The sequence below is a fragment of the Alnus glutinosa genome, chromosome 8 (assembly GCF_958979055.1).
Source record: "Alnus glutinosa chromosome 8, dhAlnGlut1.1, whole genome shotgun sequence".
In the NCBI taxonomy this organism is placed as follows: Eukaryota; Viridiplantae; Streptophyta; class Magnoliopsida; order Fagales; family Betulaceae; genus Alnus; species Alnus glutinosa.
The window spans coordinates 280,369-304,723 of NC_084893.1; the positions used below are offsets into that span (position 1 = coordinate 280,369).

The following is a 24,355-nucleotide window of genomic DNA, read 5'->3' on the forward strand; positions in this document are numbered from 1 at the left end:
GGTTTCATAAAATATCCTCACCGACAGCGACTCACTGAATCATTTCAATTATAAAAAACCAAACAAGATGCACCACGCCAAGGAAATCGTGCGCATTCATCCACATCGATATCCGCACCTACCACCTATATGAAATTGTGATTCTTCTTCCTCTTGCTCTTCCTATTTGAAGTCTTCTGACTGAGCTCAAAGCTCACTCTTGCAACATTCATCCATGGCGGTTCAAAGAGCGTGCTTGTTGGTATTTTTAGCGAGCGTTTTTCTATGCGCGGAGTCCAAGTACATGGTGTACAATACGACGTCGGGCATTGTTCCCGGCAAGCTCAATGTTCATTTGGTCCCTCACACCCACGACGACGTCGGATGGTTGAAGACCATTGACCAGTACTACATTGGCTCCAATAATTCCATTCAGGTTACTAATTTCCGAGTTGTGTTTTTTTCCCTTCATTTTTAGGATTCCTCGTTTACATATTAACCGCCATGGATGAATGGGCAGGGAGCGTGTGTTCAAAATGTGCTGGATTCTTTAGTTCCGGCTTTGTTGGCTGATAAGAACCGCAAGTTCATCTATGTTGAACAGGCAATCAAAGCATTTTCTATGCCTTTTCAATTTCGTTGCTCTTTTCATTTGCGCTTAATTGAGCTGCTATTGTCAAGTCCCTAGACTCCCGGGTATTCATCTTTCCAACGAGGATTTTGTGAAATTACGCTAATGCTTTTGCTGATTTTACAGGCATTTTTTCAGCGTTGGTGGAGAGACCAGAGTGAGGAGGTCCAAAATACTGTCAAGAACTTTGTCAGCTCCGGTCAGCTGGAATTAATGTACAACGCTCTTCATTTTCATTTTTATTTTTCTACAAATTAAATTCCTTCATATTAGGGGGAAAAATTTAAGTTTTGCCTCGGGAACCACGTATCCTCCTTGATCCTCCTGTTTTGTTGTTATGCCTTTGATTTGGTTGTTTTCTTTTTCATCAAAATTTCACCCGGATAGTCTATTCTTCTTCTCTCTTTTTTTCTTTTTTGGTAGAAATGGAGGTATGTGCATGCATGATGAGGCTACTGCTCATTATATTGACATGATTGACCAGACAACTCTTGGGCATAGATTTATCAAAGAAGAATTCAATGTAACTCCAAGAATTGGTTGGCAAATTGATCCATTTGGGCATTCTGCGGTGCAGGCTTACCTGTTAGGGGCAGAGGTGTGGCTTACCTTATTAATTTGTATATCTTTATCATCCACTATTTTGTTTTGTGGGGGGGGGGGGGGGCACAATTTGGACTGTTTCTATTAGAAGTTGATTGACCAACTGAAGTTCCTCACTCTCTTACATTCCTTTGCGACTGCTTTATTGTGTGCAAGCCCTTTTGTTGATGTAGGTTGGATTTGACGCTCTGTTCTTTGCGCGTATTGACTACCAAGACAGAACTAAAAGGAAAAATGAGAAAAGTCTTGAGGTTATCTGGCGGGGCTCTAAGAGTCTTGCTTCATCTGCACAGGTGAGTCTTGTTCATTTTATGCTTCACAATATGTTTTGGAATCGGATAGAGAGGGATCTTAAATCATTGATTAATTTTTCTGTAGATTTTTGCTGGTGCATTCCCAGAGAATTATGAACCTCCCGGTAATTTCTACTATGAAGTGAATGATGATTCTACTGATTCACCTATTGTTCAGGTGAAACCTTAATCAGGAATTGTTGACAGGCTGTAGAACACTATTTGAGTGCTAACTTAATTGATATAGTTGTTCTGACTTGAAGGATGATATCAAATTGTTTGACTATAATGTCCCTCAACGCATTAACGAGTTCGTAGCCGCTGCAGTATCACAAGTAAGATGAATGCTGTTATCTTGTGCTTTGTGCATGCAAAATCTGTCATATCATTAACTCTCACTCCTCAGATTCAAATATAAAGTTGAATAATTCTGGCAAGAAAGATCTGTACTTCAGTAATCCCAAGCAAAAAAAAGAATTGGAGAGCTTCTGAGTATTGTTTGTACTCGTATATTTTTGTTCAAGACGAAACTCTTATAATATAAACAAACTTGCTTAATGATAGGCACGATCTCTTTACACATTCCAATTTTTTCTATGTGCATTAGATTCTCTTAAATGCAGCTACTTACCTAAGTTAACATATTAAAACTTAGGTCTTGATTCTTGATATGAATATGAAGGAGCAATTCATTGTATGAGACGCTTTGAATTTTTTTCCTTTGTGCCATTGCATAATTATGAAGTTGGATAGCAAGCTCAGTAGAAGAATTTTTGCCACTATTTTTGTGCAAGAGAGTCCAAGTTTGTTACAGCTTACTGAAATACTTCTTATTTTGTCTTTTCAGGCTAACATTACTCGCACAAATCATATCATGTGGACCATGGGAACAGATTTCAAGTACCAATATGCACATACATGGTTCCGGCAAATGGACAAGTTTATTCATTACGTCAATCAAGTTAGTGCTTTTCAGAATCATTATTTATGCTTTATTTAACTTCTGTCCTTTCCTCCTAGGACTTCTTAGGTTTTAATAAATTAAGTTTGAACCTGCCTAGCCAACTGGGAAGGAAAAATATTTAAATTTTTGTCCGAATAACTCCTCTACAATTTGTTATTGGGTTAGAGATGTGACCTCCTATTACAAAGTAAGTGTGATCCTGTCATTGAATTCCATCACAAAATCTGCATGATCATATGTCCCCTGGGCAGATAAAGGATTTGAATGTCATATACTGCAGGTTCGAAGAAGCTTAGTAGCTGTGCCCTGTTTCTTGTCTATCTCATTAAGCTACCTCCATATATACAAGTTCCTCTGGCATTTGTAATTCATTTTCAAATTGATTGTCCTTATTTTTATGACGAATCATTTTGATGTTTTCCATATTTATGAAGTAATGGTATCCATGCTTGTAGGATGGCCGTGTTAATGCTCTCTACTCAACCCCATCAATATACACTGACGCAAAATATGCAACAAAAGAGTCCTGGCCGCTCAAGACTGATGACTTCTTCCCGTGAGTTCAAATTTTTTAAACTCGAAGTTACTTACGCGTACCCAGTTTTATTAGTCTGGTTACCTGCATCTATAAGTTGATACATGTACTTATCAGATATGCAGACCGTGTAAATGCTTACTGGACTGGATATTTTACTAGTAGGCCAGCCCTCAAAGGCTATGTTAGAAAGATGGGTGCCTACTATTTGGTAAAGTCTTTGGCTATATTAGTTTATGCCAGTGAGAATTATTTTAGGCTCTTACAGGGGTTTTCCCATCCTTTTTATCACCCCCGCCAAAAAAAGAAATTTGTGATACTCATTCTACTTCAATCTAAAAACAGGCAGCAAGGCAATTGGAGTTTTTTAAGGGGAGGAGTAAATTGGGGCCCAACACAGACTATTTGGCTGATGCCTTAGCAATTGTTCAACATCATGATGCAGTTACTGGTACGGAGAAGCAGCATGTGGCTAATGATTATGCAAAACGACTTTCAATTGGTTACATGGAGGTAAGACTTGATATGTCCGTTCTCCTTGTGGTTGCTTTCCTTATGCCTCACATCAATTGTGTTCCCAAATTTCATGTCTTGCAGGCTGAGGAGGTAGTTGCAGCATCACTTGCCTGCATTGCAGACTCAACATCAAAAATTGGTTGCAGGAATCCGCAGACTAAGTTTCAACAGGCAAATAATAATGACCCTTTATCCAAACTAGTCGGCAGATTTCACTTCATATCTAGATGACCCACTAACATTGAACATTTTGGGTTGTTATCATCATATATATGATATAATTGTATTCATGTTGGCTTAAGTTGTTGAAACTTTGAAGTGATAGTTCAAATAATTATGTGCTTTCAACCATTAATCCTTAGTATGCTGATTTTATTTCTGTTTTGTTTTTGCCTTTCCAACCCTTTTTTATTCCAGTGCCCACTTCTGAATATAAGTTATTGTCCTCCATCGGAAGTTGATTTTTCAAATGGGAAAAACCTGGTGAGGAGAATTCTTTAACATTTTATCTCTTGATGGTTTATGCATTCATTAGGAAAATAAAAGTTTTGTGCCCTTTAAGACTGATCATTTCGTGGTTTATTAACTTCTGTAGGTAATTGTTGTCTACAATCCTCAAGGATGGATAAGAGAGGATGTTATAAGGATTCCCGTGAGTGTTTTTCTTCCTTTTTTTTTTCTTTTCTATATGAACAACGTGCAATCTATGTGCCACATGCATGAGGGCACGTACTTGATGTGTATGGTTTTATATGCCGATGTTTTGGTGCATGCATCTGTGTTCTTTCTTGTCTTTGCATGTGCCTTTGAAACACATTTATGCATTAAATTAAGTGAAATATTTTAACCATTCTTATCTCAGATGCCAATGTGATACTGCAGAATAGGATTGAAATTCATAAGATGTGATAAAAGTTCAATTGGCAAAAGAGTGACTATATTGATGGAGGAACAAAAAGGGCAAAACGGGAGTAAAGAAAATCATGCTGGTCTGACGTGTTTGATTATGGGTTTATATACTAGTTAGGTCTCTCCACTTAATAACTCAAGTTTTTAAATTTGATGCTTTAATAGTTAAAGAGAGAGATAAATGGGGGACATTGGCCCTCTATAGGGCCATGTGCCATTAAAGGATCTATGTAAGAGCCCGATTCATTGGGATTAAAGATTAATTTAATTGAGTTGAGTCGAGTCATTCTCTTTCAATTAATGAACTTTCATATCCTATTGAAATGTTAATGCACGTTTATTGATATTTTTTGGATGAAGCTTGACCACTCCTTGATACGTCTTTTGTTTAATTTCATGTATCTCCTCGCACTTACCAACTTGCTACAGGTTATCAATGAGAATGTGGTTGTTCGGGATTCCAATGGAAAAGAAATTGAATCACAGCTCCTGCCTCTACTTAATGTCTCTGTGGCCATAAGAAACTACCATGTTACGGCATATTTGGGTAAACCTCCTAGTGTGAGGCCTAGTTATTGGCTCGCATTTTCAGCAACTGTACCCCCTCTTGGTTTCAGCACTTACATCGTCTCATATACAAAACGAGCAGGTTAACCATTTGATTCCTTCCTAAAATAAATTACAATACAACGTGGAGAAATCAGAGGGTCACATTACCAGTTTATTAACGCAGATTTTATGTTCTTTTCTCCCATTTTATACTTACAGCTGCTACTTCAGAGAGACAAACAGAGTACAAGTCAGAGAGCAATCAGAATGATACAATAGAAGTAGGTCCAGGAAACTTGAAACTTATTTATACTGGAAAGGAAGGAAAACTTACACAGTATATTAACAGCAGAAGTTTGGTATGTTGTTTGACATCTCTCTCTCTCTCTCTCTCTCTCTCTATGGAGTGTTGAAATTACTTATCCTTCTCAGTTTAGCTTCAAATGTTTGCTGTCAGATTTCTTTCTTCTTCTTTTAAGATTAGATTATTATGTGCATCTAATTTGATCTTTGTTTACAATTAAAGGTCAAAGCTTCTCTACAGCAATCATATAGCTTTTACTCTGGACATGATTCACATGATGGGAAGGCAGATTCTCAGGTAAAACAAAATATCTGCTCTAAAAATCTTTATTGTTATTGTTTTCCTATATCCATCAGTTATTACTGTTATGCACTTGTTATAGATTTGAGTTGAGAATGTATAGGGTAACATCTTAAAAAGAAACATTTTAATTTGGTGAAGGCCTCTGGAGCATACATCTTTCGGCCAAATGGTACATATCCTATCAAATCTGAAGGCAAGGTAAATGATGTCTACTTAACTTGAGCGACTTATATTACATGGCAACAGAAGTTGAAGAGTTGTTAGAAATTTCAGGTTCCTTTGACTGTTTTGCGGGGACCATTATTGGACGAAGTACATCAGAGGATCAATCCATGGATATATCAGGTGGTTTAGCCTAAGACATGAATGATGAAACTTGTCATTGTTTTGTGCTTTCTTTCATTAGTTACAGCATCAGAATACTACAGTTGGAAAAACTGTACTAATGAATAAAAAGAATAATACACATGAAAGTAAATTAAGAATCGATGTGGATTGTGACAGCATATAATTAAATTTTAAATTTACGTTCTATCGATTAAATAGATCGATCTAGCAAAATACTTCAAAGGTATGTGCTTTTGCTTGGAACTCGTGCAATAGGACAGGTAAAGAATTTTCAAATGATCTATATACTCGCTTTTGTATTTTAATTTAATAATTCAAACAGTTCTGGAATAGAATATGTGTACGATTTTTCATTGTTTACCTCATTAGTAACTATTATTGTACACATGAATAGATCACCAGAGTATACAAGGTAAAAGAGCATGCTGAAGTTGAGTTCACGGTAAGTTGTTGCTTTCATTCCAAAATGAACACGTTTTTTCCATCGCCAATTAAAAGTTAAAAATATACTGTCGTAGCTACTTAATAAAAAATAATTATTGTTTTCAGATTGGGCCTATACCTATTGATGATGGAATTGGCAAGGAGATTGTAACTCAGATTACAACAGAGCTGAAAAGTAATAAAAAATTCTATACCGATTCTAGCGGGCGCGATTTTATTGAAAGGGTAGGTTGCATGCTTGTGCATATATGATATATGATATTGAAAGCATCATATAGTTTATGTTGACCATGGTGGCTAGATGATTTTTTAGTAGCATTATTCAATGTCTGCATGTTGTAAGTCTAACATGTAGTTTTATATTGTCCTGCGATATTATTATTTTGCAGATTCGAGATTATAGAAAAGATTGGAATCTGGAAGTGAATCAACCTATTGCAGGAAATTATTACCCGGTATGTTATTTTATTTTATTTTTTTTATCATAATTGGAAGCATTGGATTCAGTTGTCTCGAAATTTGATTATTCTATTAAATTATAAGCTATTATATATCTTTTCATGGTTGATGCTCCCATAGATGTAAAAAAAAAAAAAAAACTATTTGCTTCTATGATTTTAGAGTAACGAATATCAAGCTATGAGAAATTGATGTATAATTATATTGATTGTGTTTCTTTTCATTCAGAGAGAGCCTTTTACATTCAATGATCTTGCCTTTCATTACTGGAAGAACTCTTTTCTCTTTTCTTTTCTTTTTTTTTTAGGAGTTTTTTTTTTTTTGGGGGGGGGGGGGGGGGGGGGGCGAGAGGGGCAGCTTTGATAACACTCTATACACACTCGTATGATGCTTAAAAAAAAGAAGCAATGCTATTTAGTAGACTGTCATATAACTGGGATGATGTAACAATGAATATCAACATTTTGATCAATAAGGGTTTTATAAGAAACAAAATAATTTATGGTTATTTTCATTATCATGTCATCCCAGTTGTATGGCAATTTACTAAATTGTATTTCTCAAAAAAAAAAGAAAAAAAAAAAAAGATCCACTAGTTGATTTGGAGTGCCAAATCAACATTGTTGGACAATTGTAGGACAAAAATATAGTATTTAACATGACTCAATTACATTTTATTGCTTGTGATTCATCAACCTTCCTTTTTTGATTTAGGCATACTGTTGATTTAGGCATCACATTACAGCCCAGTTTATTGTCCTTTCAGATTAATCTAGGAACTTATATAAAAGATCACAGTACAGAGCTCTCAGTCTTAGTAGATCGTTCTGTGGGGGGAGCCAGCATTGTGGATGGGCAACTAGAACTGATGCTTCACAGGTCTACATATTCTTCCCTTTCCATTGTTTGTGCGTTTTCTGCATCATGCCTAATTATATATGTCTATCAATGATGGATACCATGATAATTATTTCCTCCTATAACAGAATTTCAGAATAATAATATCAGATTTTCCTTTTTGTGTAGGAGGTTGGTTGCTGATGATTCTAGAGGTGTTGGAGAGGCACTAAATGAGACAGTTTGCATTCCTACCGAATGCACAGGACTAACTGTAAGGATGTACTAACTGACCCCTGGTCTTTAAGTTTCACAATGACCATAATGCTCACAAGTAGTTTGCTTAATAAAATACTTCCACAGATCGTTGGAAAGTATTATCTCAGAATTGATCCTTTAGGAGAGGGTGCAAAATGGCGTCGATCATTTGGTCAGGAGATGTATTCTCCATTTCTTTTAGCCTTCACAGAGCAGGTGAAAGAAAGAAGTGGAAACATTCTTGTACTCAGTTTGGTAAATCTGTAGCTCACAAAAGATTAGCTATCTTTTTGCAGGATGGAGATGATTGGACAAAGTCTCATATTCCAACCTTTTCAGGGATGGACCCCTCCTACATTTTGCCTGATAATATTGCAATAATTACCCTCCAAGTGCGTATCTTTCATCCTAACTACTACTTACTTTATCCTTTTCTCCCGAGTTGTTGGAGAAGAGATAGGAATGTGAAGAACACCAAAACTTTTGCCTGATAACTTTCTAGGAAATGTATGACCACTACTTAACTGCCTTCATGGAGTCAAACTTGTCACTCTAATTGAAATTCTTATCAGGAATACTTGTTTGATCTTTATACTCGTTATAATATTACCAAAGTAGCACCTAATGAAAATCTAAATATTTTCTTTCCGAGTTAAGCTTTGTTCCTTTTCTTGAACTCTGCAGGAACTGGAAAATGGAAAAGCTCTTCTTCGGTTGGCCCACTTATATGAGGTATGTAGTTTCTTTCTTCTATGTGCCTGTTAATTAAGTATCCTCTTTGAGTTTTCCTTTTCTAGTCATGCTTTTTTTTTTGTTCATTGATATGTTCACTCAGAAAATTAAAATCTGTTATTAAAGAAAAAGGCACTGAAGTTTTTCTAGAATCATATTCCAAATTTCCTGAGATTATTTTGAGTTCTAAAAAAACAAATCACCATGTCTTACAAACTACTTCAAATACATGGTTAAACGAATTGTATTGGTTTTTCCGCTCTGAGAGTAAACATTAGAGTTTCCTTCAATTGTTTTTTAATAAACATTATCACTGGCGAGTATGGGAGTGTGATTGAAACAAGACAAATATGGGTTGCTAAACAATTTTCCTTTTTTTTCAAGTGGGCCACTGGAACATCAAATAATCTAAATGGACCAGTGGCATTATATGAAAGACTTGGCATTTCTTCTCCCAATTAATTGTTTTTGTGCATCAAATTGGCATTCGCTCAAGGGTCTTGGATATTCAATGAATTTTTCATCTCATTCTGAAATTTCTGTTCAGATTCTTTTCCCCATCTTTGCCAATTTGGCGATTTATTCTAAAACTGTGATTTTCTTTTGTTGTTAAAAATGCAAGATTGGAGAAGACAAGGATCTTTCAGTTATGACAAGTGTAGAGTTGAAAAAGGTGTTCCCAAAAAAGAAGGTAAAAGCAATAGATCATGGATGATGGTGAAAGGGTCCCCTTATTGTTGAATGTTTATTGTTTTCCTAATGTTCTGTCTTTCCGTGATGTTCAGATTAAGAAAATAACAGAGATGAGTTTATCTGCTAACCAAGAAAGAACAGAAATGGAAAAGAAGAGACTAGTTTGGAAAGTAGAAGGCTCTTCTAAAGAACCCAAGGTATTGAGGGGAGGACCTGTGGATGCAGCAAAGCTAGTGGTGGAACTTGCTCCAATGGAAATCCGCACCTTCGTCGTCGAGTTCAACGACAAAAGGTAAGAGATGCTCCAATTAGTCTCTATCAAATTAGAGAACATAAACAGCTTCTACTTACTGGCTTTATTTTTGCAGATAAACTGCTTACAGGTGGATCCCAAGCCCCCAAGGTGCCAAGAGGACACCAAATGTTTTTGAGTTTGCTAGAAGATATATGTCTTTTTTGCAAAGCTGCTCATATGGTGAAATCAATCCTATGACTTGGTTGCTGCCTATCAATAAAAGGTTGTCTTCTTCTAGATGATTATCTCAGCTTTGTGCACTTGCAAAAGGTTTTGCCAGAGACGTTAAATGTCTCAGCAAGTGCCAAAGATCTTCCATTGAGAGTGCATGACTCTACACTGACAAATTTATCACATGAATGATGCAAGTTGTTAGAACCTAAATCAAACTATTGAAAATCCGAATGTGATTGAGCTTTAATTTGTATTGGTTGAAAATCATAAAATAAAAGGATAAAGGGGGGATCAACTTCTAATTGGGCCAAAAAATTATTTTTCTTTTTCACTGAATTGTCATATGGCATTTACACTGAATTTATAGAATAAAGCGGGTTTATTTAGGTAAGAGAATCTAGGGTTTAGCTTATTAGGGAAATATAATTAAAATATGTTGATACAGTTTATTAAGGAAATAAAATGTATGGTTTCCTAACATAATGCACTGTGAAAACTTCTTTTATTTACTTTCTCTTGCTAGATATTTTAAAATATTAATTAAATTATTAAACTCACATTTGCTATCTACTTAGGGTTCGTTTGGGTTTGGCGATTTCCTAGACAATAAGTGCGATTTTAAACTAAATCGCATAACATAAATCGTTTGGGAACTGCGTTTTTAAAAATTGCGATTTGAAAATGCAAAAAATCTGATTTTTCAAATCACAGATAAGAGTTTTTTTAAAAACGCAGAATTTTAAAGGTAAATTCGTGATTTTAAAGGGTAAACTGTGATTTTGCCAAACGCTTAACTGCGTTTTTAAAAATCATTTTTTTCAAATCGTTATTTTAAATCGCACTTTTTGAAATCGCAAACTCAAACAGATTCTTAAGCTTTTTGCAGTCAAGGGCGGATGCTTGTTGAAGCTGTAACTGCAAATAAGTGTTACGAAAAATATCTTAAAACTTCAATTGTCGCCTTAAGAAACTAAATGTCAACTAGGGGTGTACATGGGGTGAATATTAATTGTTCGTATCCACTATCTGCACATGTGGATGCAGATGATGATAGTAACAACTACTATCCGCAATTGTAGATAATAACCACATCAGCATACCCTAAATATATCTAATATATATAATTTTTCTTTTTAATATTTTTATATATATTCTACTCATGAATGTGTAATATTTAGACAATTTATGTTTTTTATGTTATGAATTTGTAATTTTTTTTTTGGATTTATAATTTATGGTTTTTTATGTTTGCTCGTTTTATTGTTATGCTCATTAAGTCATGGATAAAAAAACATAAGGGTGTTTCTAGTGTGCATTGATTACCATGAATATTTAGAGGTCGTATGCATCATCATTTTCTTTTCTTTCTTTTTTTTTTTTTTTTTTTTTTTTTTTTTTGGTTCTACATATTCTTGGTGTTGCATTAAAACAAGCCTAAAAGACTAAAAATTGGTCAAAATCATTTTTAAAAGCGTTTAAAATTTGCCCGTTACTTATTTGTTGGTAGCAGATAATAACTGTACTTAATAACTGCGTGAATGCGGATGGTAAAAAATTTGTGAATGCGGGTGCAGATATCGGAAGTAACCGCACAAATATCCGGTATCCATATGTCCAACCTAATGTCAACCACTCAACCCAATAGGAATTCTTAGTAAATATTGCAAGCGAGGAGGTAAAGAATATGTAAGGCAATTAACTTTTCTGTAGGGTTACTCACAAACCCAAAAAAAAACTTTCTGTAGGGTTATTTGCAAATAATTCTTACCGAGATAGTTTTAAGGTGATTCTTATCACCTCGGCCCTCAAGAGATCAAACCTTATCCATATAACTATTTTTTTTTTTTACAAGATTAATTGTTTGTAAACCTTTTGCCCCTAGTGCTTATTGCAACAACAAAAATTCGAATCAATTAACCCCCACTATTTTTCTGACAAGATTAATTAACCCCATTTTGGGGCTGCCGGACGGCCACCACAAGACCATTCGGTGGCCCTAGTGATGCAGCATGCCTTAGTATACCGTATAATTTATAACCATAATAATCACAACTCTTCCACAAATGAAGAGCACTCAATGATTTGTAGGGAAAATATACGAAACCCCAATCTTATGGAGTTTTGGTATTGAAAACTTATGAAAATACAACATAACCTGCAGCCTAAGTTGTTCTTATTGGGTTTATGTAGAAAATAAAGTCCTAAACCTAGTAAAACATGAAATTAAAACACTCGGCCGCAATTTCATTCGAACAATATTATTTTTTGTTTGAATGATAAATGCGATGAAACCCTACGAATACTCCCGGTCGGATGAGCTCCAACTGAACTTTTGACCAGACACCTCGAAACTTAGTAGTCGGTTGAATAGGATGCGATTGTCAACTCTCAATGATGGTCTCATTTTTGGACAATTCGTTTAACCATGAACTGACTGAGACTCTATGGAACCACATTGTTCAACTTTTATTGATATTTATGTTTTGACTTAGTAAACGTTGGAATTGAAACATCTTTATGAAATATGATTTTTTAGCCATTTGAATAAGATTTTCAATGTCACAAAAATTGCCTCCATTCGATATAAGAATCACAAGATATAACCTTTTTTATTACAACTAGTTTGTTCGTAAATTGACCTGCATCACCTGGCAACGATTGTGTGGTCGCCAGGCAAATTAAAGACCTAGACGGTGGCAGCCACCACCACCGGGTGGACAACCACCATGCCATATGTTGTGCTTTTATAGAAAATTTAAATTGTTTTAATATGCAATAAGGAATGTCCATACCTACAAAAAATGGCCATGTATTTAGTTATTTTTTTGAAAAATAATTTGTATTTTATTTATGGAATAATAATTTGTGAGAAGTGTTTTCATATTTTTTTTATAGGAGTTTTGTAATTTGTTTTGAAAAATGCGTTAGTGGTGGAGTTACATTTTAAAATCTGTTGGAATAATTAACATATTATAAGAGTTTTCAAATTTAAGAAGAGAAATTTGTTTTAGAGAATTTTGCCAAATAGACCCTTTAAATGTTTTAGATATGAAATGTTAAGTGCCAACTTTAGAGTGCCACGTTGCCATAATTATGAATCTGCCGCTTTAGTTTTAGAAATCAGTTGATAAAATGTTTATTATAGTTTTAGATTAAGAATGTGGCAATGCCAACAAGTTGCTAATTGTTGATAAGCGAAAAGAACACCCTCTCCGGCAATTTTTTCCTCTTTGGGAAAATACCTCTTTTGAGCGTGAAAATGGAGGAGAAGAGCTTCTGCTCCCCTCCTCCCTAGTAGGCTGTGGTAGTTTTCTTGTTTATAAATGATTGTCATTCTCTCTTTAGGGGTTTTAGGCAACTGAAGAGGTGAAATGTTGTTTTTTTCTCGTCCTGGTCAGGGGTGGAGACGTGGTTTTTTAGATCGGTAGGGCGTAAAGGCGGATGTTTTCTCTCGATTCGTGGCGCATGGTGTATGATTTCTACGAGGAGTTCGTGATAAGCCGTTGCTGTTTTGAATGGTCACGCCAGTGATGTAATCGCACTGGTCCAAGATTTTGGTTTCTTCTATGGATATTCTGGCTTGACAGTGTTGATTTTGAATAGAAGGCTTTGATCCGCCCCTGCTGGTTTGGATGGCCACGCTGGAGACGAAATCTCTTGCTCCGATGATTTTCGTGGTTGTTTGCAGCGGTGCCGGTCTAGGGATTTCCACTGGAACGACGATTTAGGGTGAAAGGGAATCAACGGTTTTGCCGTTTTTTGATCCTCCGATTTCGGCGAAGCTGTAACGATGATTCGAGCTCAATTTTCGGGTGTGGCTTTAGGGGTAATCAAGGCAATCTTCCAGGAGCGGTTTCAGGATTTGCAGACTCACATTTTTGTCTCACAATATTGTTATAGCAGTCTTAACCAACTATTGGATTTTTTTTTTTTATTTAAAAAAAAAAAAACGAAAGATATAAGTATTTCATTGATAAAAGATTATGAGCATAAAACTCATACATCACAAAGCGTGAAGCTCTGTAAAATCATAGTCACATGCTATGAGATTATAAAGCTATAGATACAAACAAAATTCTTACAATAAAGTACTATCTATGACTTTCATATTCCGCTAACCCATGTACAAATAGTTAAAGAGCAAATATGCTCCGAGCAGACTAGATTAAAGACAATGGTAGCAAAATATCATAGAAAAACTTATTTAAACTGGTTATGAGAGATAATCACTCACATCGAACTATCCAGACTGTGAGGGATAACTCCTCATACCTGACTAACCTTCATCCCATAGATCGTTTATGAGTGCAGATCTATGGAGAAGAAAGCTCTTATTGAAAGTAAAGACAGCAGCAACGACCATGGAGGGGATGAACGGCACAACACGTAGGTAGATGGATGCATGCACAGCGAAGATGCCAAAATTGCTAATTTGATTGGAGAACACCTGCAAGCAAAAGAAAAGACCAATATGGGAGAGAGAAGGTATGGGCGGGAAGTATAAAGGAAAATGGAGAGGAGGAGTGAGCATATATGTTCTCTCCTTATCTTAGATCTGTTTTCTAAGAGTTTTTAAAAATAATAATTGATTTAAAAGTTGATTGAGACTGACACAACATCGTTATAAAATAATTATTGTATAAACATGTAATTTCTAGCCGTATTATTCTTAATATAGTTGTTGGAAAACCAAACCATCACATTCTAGCGAATATATCTATGTTTAATCGATATAAATTGTGAAACACAAACGCTACACAAAGAATGCAATTTTTTTTTTTTTTTTTTGATATAAATTCAATGTTATATTGATATAAATTCACATTAATGGGATCACGATTCTCGTTTAAGAATATATTTTATAAAATTTAATAATATATATTATAAAATAAGGTATATATTGTGATATTATTTTTAAATAATATCTCCCCATATTGTTGCATAGTTATGTATATATATATTTATTTATTTTAAGAGATTTTAGAAGATTAAATGTGGGGAATTTCGAAAAAAAAACAAAACCCTAACGTTTGGTTTCGGCCACGAGAAGAGAAACGACTACGTTTGGTAAGGGAACAACGTTGGTTTTTTCTACTCGTAGGATTCGTCGGAGCAACCATACCGCGCAAAAGGGAATTTGATGGGGAAGCAGAACGAGGCGTCGGCTATGGAAATCGACAATTCAAAGCCCAACGTTGCCGATCAAATCAGCCCCAAATTCTCAATCAACGGTTCGTTTTTCTCAATTCAAGAAAAGATTGAAACTTAACGTCTTGGTTATCCACTCCCAAAATTTGTTTAATAGAAAACCTAATCTGCCCCAATTAATCTAATTCAATATAATGCTCGACATTTTGATACTTCGTTTTCTTTTGCCTAATTTTCTCAGCAACCAAACACATAGTGACATAAGAAAAATTCTGACTTCGACTCATATTTGTTCTCAGTGTTGCAGCTCTTGAAATCTGCTCAGATGCAGCATGGATTGCGGCACGGAGATTACACTCGCTATCGGTACATGCATTTAAGATTCTTCTGATTTCAGGCATTTAGGATCTTTTTGCCAGTATTTTCCTAATTTATTTACTTAGAAGTTGTGGCTATCAATCTGGGTAAAGTTGGTGATTGGAATGATCTTTTTGGATTTACAGGAGGTATTGCACGGCTCGTTTGAGGAGATTGTGCAAATCACTCAAGTTCACCCATGGCCGTGGTAAATACACCCGAAGAGCCATAACTGAATCAACTGTGACTGAAGTTAGGTGTGCACATTGCTTATCGTTTACATTGAATGGAATTAGTTTGAAAGTCGCATGGTTCAAAATGCTTGCTTTTGAAAGTTTATTATTTTTTCATAAATCCCTTATTTTGGTTGTTGATATGAGAAGTCCCCGAGGAGAAGGAATTGAAGTTTTAGATACTGACTTTCAAACATTTGACTGAATTTAATATGGTTATTTGACTTATTTTAAGTTGTTCGAGAAAAGTCCTTAAATCAATGTAATGGGCTAATGGTGGTTGCTTGCTCTGCTAATTTGAAACAACTATTTTGTCCATTAAAAAATTGTAGTAGAAAGTGGCATGCGCTTACTTTGATGACATGTAAACAACTTTCGTTAGTTTCGGGCTTCTGTAGATTGATTGTTGATGTCTTCTACTTTTATGGCTCTATCTCTATGAGTCTAGCATATAAACCTATAACAGTTGAAAAAACAAAATTTGGGAACTCTCAATTTTATTTTTTTAAAATAAATTTTCCAAGTTTAACAGTTTACATTATTTGAATCCAAAATAGGTTTCTTCATGTCGTTCTTTATACGGCAGAGAGAGCTTGGAGCCATGCCATGGAGAAGAGACAGCTTCCAGATGGTCCAAATGCACGTCAGCGCATCTATTTGATTGGTAGGATGAGGAAGGCAGTTAAATGGGCTATGCTGTTTTCTCAGTTGTGTGCAATCAAGGGAGATTCCAGAACATCATTAGAAGCTGAGGTCTGTCTGCAACATAGTTTCACTGTCAAGTTTCTTTACAATGTTGCTTGTGAACAACTAAAAGCTGAAAATCTCGATTTTATTTATTTATTTATTTTGTTGGGGTGGAAAGGGGGGGGGGGGGGTGTGGGGGGACAAGATTTTGAAAATGTCATGAGTAAGGGAGCATGATATGTGAGCCATACAGGAATTCAAAACTACAGGCTGTCTATGTACTCTCGTCTGTCTATCAATTCTTTACCATATTTTCTTGATCATCAAATTGCTGCCTAGTTGTTTTGGATTGTGAATGCTTTGGTTCTTCTATCTTATACATTGTGTTTTGAGAACTATCTTTCAGCTAATCAAGTGTTACGTGACTTCTCCGATTTTCATTTTGCTAATTTTTAATTTCCAATATGTAGGCTTATGCCTCCTATATGAAAGGAACCTTGTTGTTTGAACAAGACCAGAACTGGGACACAGCATTGCTGAATTTCAAAAGTGCCAGGTGCATCCTTGTCTTTGTGAATGTACCAACATATACTGTTGCTACTTTGTTGTTAGAAACAAATTTGACCATCAATTTAATGTTGAGTTGAGCGTTGTCCTGCAAATCCCCTGAGATGTTTCTTTTTGGTCACTTCAAAACTTTGTACCTTCTCTATTGTTGTCTCAGTGATACATGTTTTGGCTGGTTAACTTTAGTAATAATCTTATAGGGCTGTTTATGAGGAACTTGGCAAATATGGAGACCTAGAAAATCAAGTTTTGTGTCGAGAGCGTGTTGAGGAGCTAGAGCCTAGTATTCGTTACTGCCTACACAAAATTGGCGAATCAAATTTACAAGCCTCTGAACTTCTACACATCGGAGAGATGGAAGGTCCTGCCCTGGATCTTTTCAAAGCGAAATTGGAGGTGAGTTTTATTATCTTAAAAAGTAAGACATGAATGATGCATATTCAGTTCTTTCAATGTCATCTAGGCAGTGGCTTTTGGCTATAATCAAGTGTCTTGTTGCCCATTTGAAAATTGATTAATTTTCAGGAAGATTGGTACCTTATATAACAGTTGACAAGACTCGGTCTGATTATCAAGATGCTCTTGCACCCATGTAGCTATCACACCCTGTTATAAACTTCAAAATGTCTATCTTTATCATTAACCTAGACATTAGTTTTTTTTTTTGGTAAGTAAACAAAAATATTATAGAAAGCGTAAGGCACCCCTAAAGTACACTGGGAGTATACAAAAGGACCACCAAACAAAAAGCAAAAAAACAGGGAAAACCCAACAAAAACAGCCACAAACGAAAACCCCACAGGATGCTCCATCACCCTAAACACCCACCCAAAAAAAAAACCCACAAAAAAAAAGACACCCACAAGAAACCTCCCAAACAAACCTCTCACGACCAAGAGAGATCAACCCCAATACACCCCAAAACCCCAGGGCAACCAGCCTTACAGAAACACAGCCAAGGAAAAACCCCTTCTGACGACACCCCCAACTGTACCTTGCCTATTCATGGCTTGAACCTAATGCACCTGAGGCAGTTGGTCTGAACCACAAGACTCAGTCACTGGCCCACCGACAGACGAACCAGACGACACTGCTGGACCAGACCCATCGGCTGTGCATGATATTGCGGGAACACCAGGTTGGCCAGAACACGTATCCTTCTCTGAAACCAGACCCATGGACTGACCTGAATTGACTTTGGGCCGGTTACCCATCAAAACCTTACCTTTAAAACTGGACCCATGGACCTTGCCCCCTCCTTTTGTGTCTGTGCTTTTAGTACTCAAATCTTTCTTTTTGTTGCTTTAGTGGGCTTGGGCTTATTAGAACCCAGCCCAAAAGAGTCCAGCCCTTCACTATTGTGCAGCATCATCCGGTCGAGCTTCCCTTTAACTTTCTAACCTAGTTATAAAACTTTGTATAAGGAATCATGTTAAAGCTTGGGAGTTGGGAGGCATATACCCTGGACCTAGTGGTCTTAGAGCTCCAATGATCCCTTGAAAATTTCACGCATCAACTATACTCAATATAAGTATAATTTTGTTAGATGTATTGAGGGCAGACTGCTTTATGTTTACTGTGTTTTGGCTTATTTTCCCCGCATCCAATTGCAGTCAGATTCATCAGAAAACAGAAGCTTTCATGGTTCTGATATGCAGACTTCTACCCACCCTTAGTATACTGGTCGCTGCCACCTTTTAGTGTGACCATAATGTGATTTATGACCGTTTTACCTGATTTTTGATTGATAAGTTGATCCAACATGCCTCTTTGTAAAAGTAGTTTGGATAATGTGTTCTAAGCTTCTTCCTTGGTCTTTTTTAAAGCACTCCCAACCTCAGTTTTTCTAGAAGGCAGTGATCCTGTTTTTCTTAAAGTTAATAAAGGACTTGATGCATACACTTCTCTTTTCTTGATTCAGAAAATTGAACTTAATACCCTAAGTGGTAGCTCAATCGGATGGGGATTACGCCTCATGAAGTGAAGGTTAATAGTTTGAATCTACTCTTCCCCCTCCCCTTGAGTCAATTACTTATCCAAAAAAAAGAAGAAGCTGAACTTAATAAATTACGGTAACTTGTTTTTAGAAGGAAATGGAAGAAATAATTTGTAGTAACTTGTTATCAAAGACCGGTTATTAAATTAAAACCCTTAAGCTGCTTGCTTATAGGAAGTAAGACCTAATTCAACCCCACCCCACCCCACCCCACCTCATTTCAACATGAGCAAGGGCTATGGTGATTTAACTTTTTGTGATAAAAACAGTTATTGATATTAGTCTTTCTAAAATGGTATCTGTTTTATCCTGTCACTGTCTCGATTTCAGGCTGTTATGGCAGAGGCAAGATCTCAACAAGCTGCTTCCATGACAGAGTTTCATTGGCTTGGTCATAGGTTTCCAATATCCAATGCGAAAACTCGGGTTGCCATTTTAAAAGGTAAGTGAGAACAATTGAGAATGGTGCCATACTTTTGGAGTAAATACATTGTTATATTGTTATATGGTCTTCTCTCTTGGTCTCATCAAATGTCCTGCATGAGTATAGATTCTTCATGATGTAGTAGAAAAGATTTATGACTAGTTGTTTATGCTTGCTCTCGTAGTCTCCCTTTATTGATTGGTAACTGATAAGTCTAGTTGATAATCTTTCTGAACAGGAGAGTCTAGCTGGTTCAGTGCTCAAATGAATGGTCATAACTAGGAATACTAATACATTGTTGCACCACTAGTAGTACACTGGAAATGATGTTATTAGGCTCATGAGTGAAATGTATAGAGCACCACCACAACCATATGCTTGCAGGTTATCTCAGCAGACATGCTGAAGTTAAAATTTTCCGTTAAAACATTGTCAATTCTAAGATTTTAATTTATTGAATTTTTTTTTGAAGTGATTTTGTTTGGAACAAGTTTATTGATGAGGAAATTTCGGTATGGGTGTTTGACAAGGTCTGGTTTGGACTGTTTGGTAAAGTTGAATTAGCATTGCATGTTTTTATGCTTTTAACTATAGCAGAAGATTTGGTTGAGTTCTTTGGCAGTCTTCAGTTACAGAAATTGGCCTATAAGAGGTTTTGAAGTAAGCATTGATTAGGACACCCGGTAGAAATTCAGTCATAAAGAATTCAGCTTGCTGTTTTTGAGTATTTCTGATTCATGTTGGTATGAAATCTGCGAACCTTCCAGATGTTAATGGAACCTGAGACTAGCCTCTTGTCGTTATTCTTGCAGTTTGCCTGCGTCCAATCACTTTTCTTCTTTGACTTAAACTGCGATAAGTCTTCTGACAGATCGCCACAATTGGATTCTTGTAGAAGATTGCATTTTACATAACCATCTTGTTTGTCAAAACTGTACCTTTTTGTCTTTCTTAACTGGTGCTTCTTGCAACTTTTATGAAATATGTGCAAAATATGGTTATATGCCTGTGTTTTTTTTTCTCCCCTCAAAATTTGGTTTACTTTTATAGTTCAAACAGTCTCAAGTTTTGTTTTATCTGACAAACTTTTTCAGCTCAAGAATTGGAGAAAGAGTTACATGATCCAGCAGCAGATTCACTCCCAGCAGAGAAAAGACTAGCCATCTTTGACAAAATTTTTACCGCATATCATGAGGCCAGGAGCTGCATTCGTAGTGACTTGGTATGAAGAGTTACTTATTTGATGTCAGTGTTTTTGTCGAAAAGTGAGGTCCATTTGTTTAATCTTTTACACGTGATTCTATCCTACTCTATATCTTTTTGACTGCTTCCCTGATGCATTGTATATTCTAGGTCAGTGCAGGTAATGCTGAAAACGTGAAGGATGACTTAAATGGTCTCGATAAAGCTGTTAGTGCTGTATTAGGACAAAGAACCATTGAGCGCAACCAGTTGTTGGTTAGCATGGCAAAGAGTAAACTTACTAGGCGTCACGACAAAAATGAGAAAGTTACTAAACCTGAAGAGCTTGTTCGCTTATATGATCTTTTGTTACAGGTTAACTATCTCTATTTATTTGTTTTTGACAAGGCTTTCTTCATATAATGATGCTTTAAAATGTACAACTAAAGTTGGTAGATGCTAGCCTCCAATTAATAGAAACCTTGTGAATAATTGATGTTATATTTGGCAGAATACAGCTGATCTTTCAGACTTAGTCAGTTCTGGAAGAGATAGAAAACCTGAAGAATTGGTGTTTTCTGAAGAGTGTGCACTCAAAACCTTGTCCTTCCGAGCAGAAAGGTTTGCTTTCTCTGAGCTTTTTGTTTTACTGATCTTGGACATGCTTTATTTAGTTCAATTGCTGGTCCTGCAACTTTTTTGATGAATAATAATTCTATTGAAAGAAGAGGGCAAAGCTCTCGTACACGAAAAGTATACAAGAGAGACAATCACCCTATAAGCTTCTACAATCTAAAAATTTTACAAGATCTACAAGATTCAATGAATTGCTGGTCCTGCAACCATTTAAAGGGTTGCACCTATGTCTTTTTAAAATTTGAAATTGTTCTTTTCAATGCAATCTTGTCTTAAGACAATAATCCCCACCATCTTTGCCTTGCTGTTGTAGGCTCTTTTGAAAACTTAACTTTTTGTGGATGTAGTTGTAAACCTTTGCTTTAACGGGTTATTTTTTTACTGTGACATTTTCTTTCGAGCCATCCATAGTAGCATCCTCATTACAGCTATGCTCTTCTGATGGACTTGTTTCTTAACCTCTTAACACTCTATCATATTAAAATATTTGCATTACAATTTTTGAGCATGTGATATATTTATATGAAACATAGGCTTTATCCTTGTAAGCATGCATAAGGAGACCATTGAGCCAGTCTAGATCCTTCAATTATCAGTTCTAAGTGGATTGAGAGCGATGCTTAGGGTGTCTTGTTCTGAGTGTCATATTTTTGGTTTGGCACTGTTTGGTATTGTTAAGGTATTCATGTAATTTTGTATTTGTTGAATTTTGTTTTTCTGAAAGATTCAACTATAATATTCTTTTTTATGAACATAATTCATGATCTGTATTCTTATTTGTGCCGCTGTTTTCCCTATTCTGCCGTAGCTTAAACCAGAGGGTAATATTCATAGATTCTACGTAAAAAATTGGTTCTTCATACTATTTAGTGCAGTTGGCACTTTGAATGACTTGTATGTCTATTTATAATACCAAATTTGTCTGTATGTCCTTGTCTTCTTTTAGGAGTTGGAAGATATGAAATCCTGTAATGTTATTCTGTTGACAGTTTACTGCTCAAAATTAATAAGGCTGTGCCTGATTCACTAACATAACTGAGATACACTTCTAATTGATTTTGGAAATCATTTTTTGGCTGTTCCCAGCTCCAATTAATTCATGGGCCTCTCATCTTCTTGGCAGGTGCTTCTACTTGGCAAAATCTTACAGCTTGGCTGGAAAGAGGGCGGAAGCCTATGCATTATACTCTCGTGCTCGATCTCTTGCTGAGGATGCCCTACAGAAATTCCGGACTTTGAATGAGAGTGATGAGGTTTGTGTATATGTCTGGGTATCAATCTTTCTTGCATCGATTGAATGAAATGCTTGACATCTATACTGTTTAAATGCAAATGCTGTCATCCACTTTGATGTAACTTATTATTACTTTCTTCCTCGAATGTCTCTGGGTGGCTTTGCCCATTTGGTTTCCTCCTGGGCCTTTGCTCTCAGTTTACCTAAAAGATGAAAAGATTGTTCTGAAATTACCAATCTTTCTGTTATTGATGCCCTATCTAATACCTCTTTATCTTTTGTATAACAGATGATCAAAGAATTGAAGATGTTGTGTGACGAGTGCAGATCTAACAGTTGTATAGAGCATGCAAAAGGGATCATGGAGGAGGTGAAGGCTCCTGAGAATCTCTCAAAAAGAATCTCTAATATGTCAATAACAGTAGCTGACAAGAAGGTACTTTTAAGCTTCTTCTCTTCTCTCTCTCTCTCTCTTTTTTTTTCTTTTTTTTTTTAGTTATTTTCTTAATTTTTCTCAGAAGACAGCCAGACTTTTATGTAGAGGACTACATTTGTCAACTATATTTGAGAACTGTATACTCAGTGTCCTCCATCTCAATAAGGAGATTGTCTGTTTATAATCAGGCTTCTGAAGAAATCTTGAAACTTGTATGCATTCATAAATCTGAGTCATTCTCACCAATGGTAACATGCTGAAGTTCTCTGTAATAACTATGTAATCCCTAGAAAATGGTTCGTGCATTATAATGGTCCATCTGGAGTTGTCGAAGTGGCCTTATCTTGGATGGTTACAGCAGTAAAATCCCATTCCGGTGTCCTTATGCTTGAAGTAGCCTTGAACAATGGACCTTTGCACAAGAGTAGCATCTATGATTTTCAGTAACTTGTTAAAAGCAAGTTAAACTTTAGGCAATTAGTAATTGTTTATAACAATTGCGTGTGGACCATCTCTTATGTGGATTATGCTGACGAATTTCTTTTAGCATTTAATGATTGTTTTGATACTATTGTTGTTTTCCTTCACAAATGATACCCAAAGGACAGTTGGAATATATTATCTAGAATTGTTTGCGATAGGTGAATTATTTATATTCTTTTGTGTGTGTGTGTAACAAACAGGACATACTTCAGTATATTTGAAGTGCCTGTATAAGAAAACATGCTACTATTTGTAGGCCTGTATATTCTAGCATAGGTGTGACATTCTGATTTCAATTTGTTTCAGTTGGAGAAATACCTACTTGAGAAACTGGACAGTTATGAGTCAGCAGTTGGTGATTCAAATGTCAAAGGTGCTTCGCGCATTGAAGTCTTCCCTCCTGCCTTCCAAGCAATCCCTCGCAATCCGATTGTTCTTGACCTTGCCTTTAATTATATCGATTTCCCATCTCTTGACAATAGGATGAAGAAAGACAAGAAGGGCTTCATAAGTAGGCTATGGCGATGAATTGTCGTCCGGTTATACTAGATTCACATTTCAGGAAATCTTGCAACTGTATTTAAAGCCTTGACATGGATTGAGATTTTTTTTTACTCTTCTTTTTTTGGCTGAATTTTGGAACATTGTGCAATGAAATTTTTGGGCTTCTTACTTTTTAAAATTAACAGTGGTTAACAAAAAAGACAGTAACTTCCTTTCAATTGTTTGACTGCTGTGGAGGAAAAGGGAATAAAATTTGAAATATTATGAATTGTTACTATTGTATTGGCTGTAACACCCAACTATTTTTTAAATGGGTTCTATTAGCAGTTTTAAATTGTGGAGAGAATTTTTTTTTTCTCTGGATTCTATCTGTAAGAACAAAGGAAAAAAGAAGGTAAATCTTTCTATAAGAACTCAGTTGATCACAGGAATAGCTGAAGTTACTTTTTCTAGAAAATAAAAATTGTTTCTACCTTTTCAATTATGTCTCACGACTGTTGTGTAGGTTTTGTGAGACAGGAACTGCTCATCCTTGGTTTTGAAGAGTGCTCGGCTGATCAGGAAAATGATCAAATCAGGGCTTTTTACCAATTTCTATAGGTGAATTGCTTAGAATTTGCTCTGTAGAGGACATAGACGAGC

General features: G+C 35.9%; 2 protein-coding genes across 2 annotated transcripts; both read left to right on the forward strand.

Annotated features, from left to right (window-relative positions):
* The first annotated feature begins 77 nt into the window (after positions 1 to 77).
* LOC133874814 (probable alpha-mannosidase At5g13980) lies at positions 78 to 10,073 on the forward strand. The gene is made up of 30 exons (XM_062312676.1): positions 78 to 415; positions 500 to 583; positions 737 to 825; positions 1,034 to 1,208; positions 1,387 to 1,506; positions 1,592 to 1,684; positions 1,770 to 1,841; positions 2,354 to 2,467; positions 2,926 to 3,026; positions 3,123 to 3,216; positions 3,351 to 3,518; positions 3,603 to 3,692; positions 3,939 to 4,004; positions 4,117 to 4,173; positions 4,860 to 5,079; positions 5,199 to 5,338; positions 5,506 to 5,580; positions 5,725 to 5,784; positions 5,860 to 5,931; positions 6,329 to 6,376; positions 6,484 to 6,603; positions 6,768 to 6,833; positions 7,604 to 7,716; positions 7,864 to 7,948; positions 8,038 to 8,148; positions 8,229 to 8,324; positions 8,617 to 8,664; positions 9,287 to 9,355; positions 9,450 to 9,649; positions 9,726 to 10,073. The coding sequence occupies exons 1-30, from the start codon at positions 215 to 217 to the stop codon at positions 9,727 to 9,729; spliced, it is 3,051 nt and encodes a 1,016-aa protein (XP_062168660.1). The 5' UTR covers positions 78 to 214; the 3' UTR covers positions 9,730 to 10,073.
* Positions 10,074 to 14,845: 4,772 nt separating this feature from the next.
* Positions 14,846 to 23,891, forward strand: LOC133875018 (uncharacterized). The gene is made up of 13 exons (XM_062312996.1): positions 14,846 to 15,057; positions 15,274 to 15,340; positions 15,478 to 15,588; positions 16,122 to 16,317; positions 16,722 to 16,807; positions 17,019 to 17,214; positions 19,145 to 19,256; positions 20,333 to 20,460; positions 20,592 to 20,795; positions 20,932 to 21,041; positions 22,180 to 22,309; positions 22,580 to 22,726; positions 23,516 to 23,891. The coding sequence occupies exons 1-13, from the start codon at positions 14,967 to 14,969 to the stop codon at positions 23,735 to 23,737; spliced, it is 1,800 nt and encodes a 599-aa protein (XP_062168980.1). The 5' UTR covers positions 14,846 to 14,966; the 3' UTR covers positions 23,738 to 23,891.
* The last annotated feature ends 464 nt before the right edge of the window (positions 23,892 to 24,355 follow it).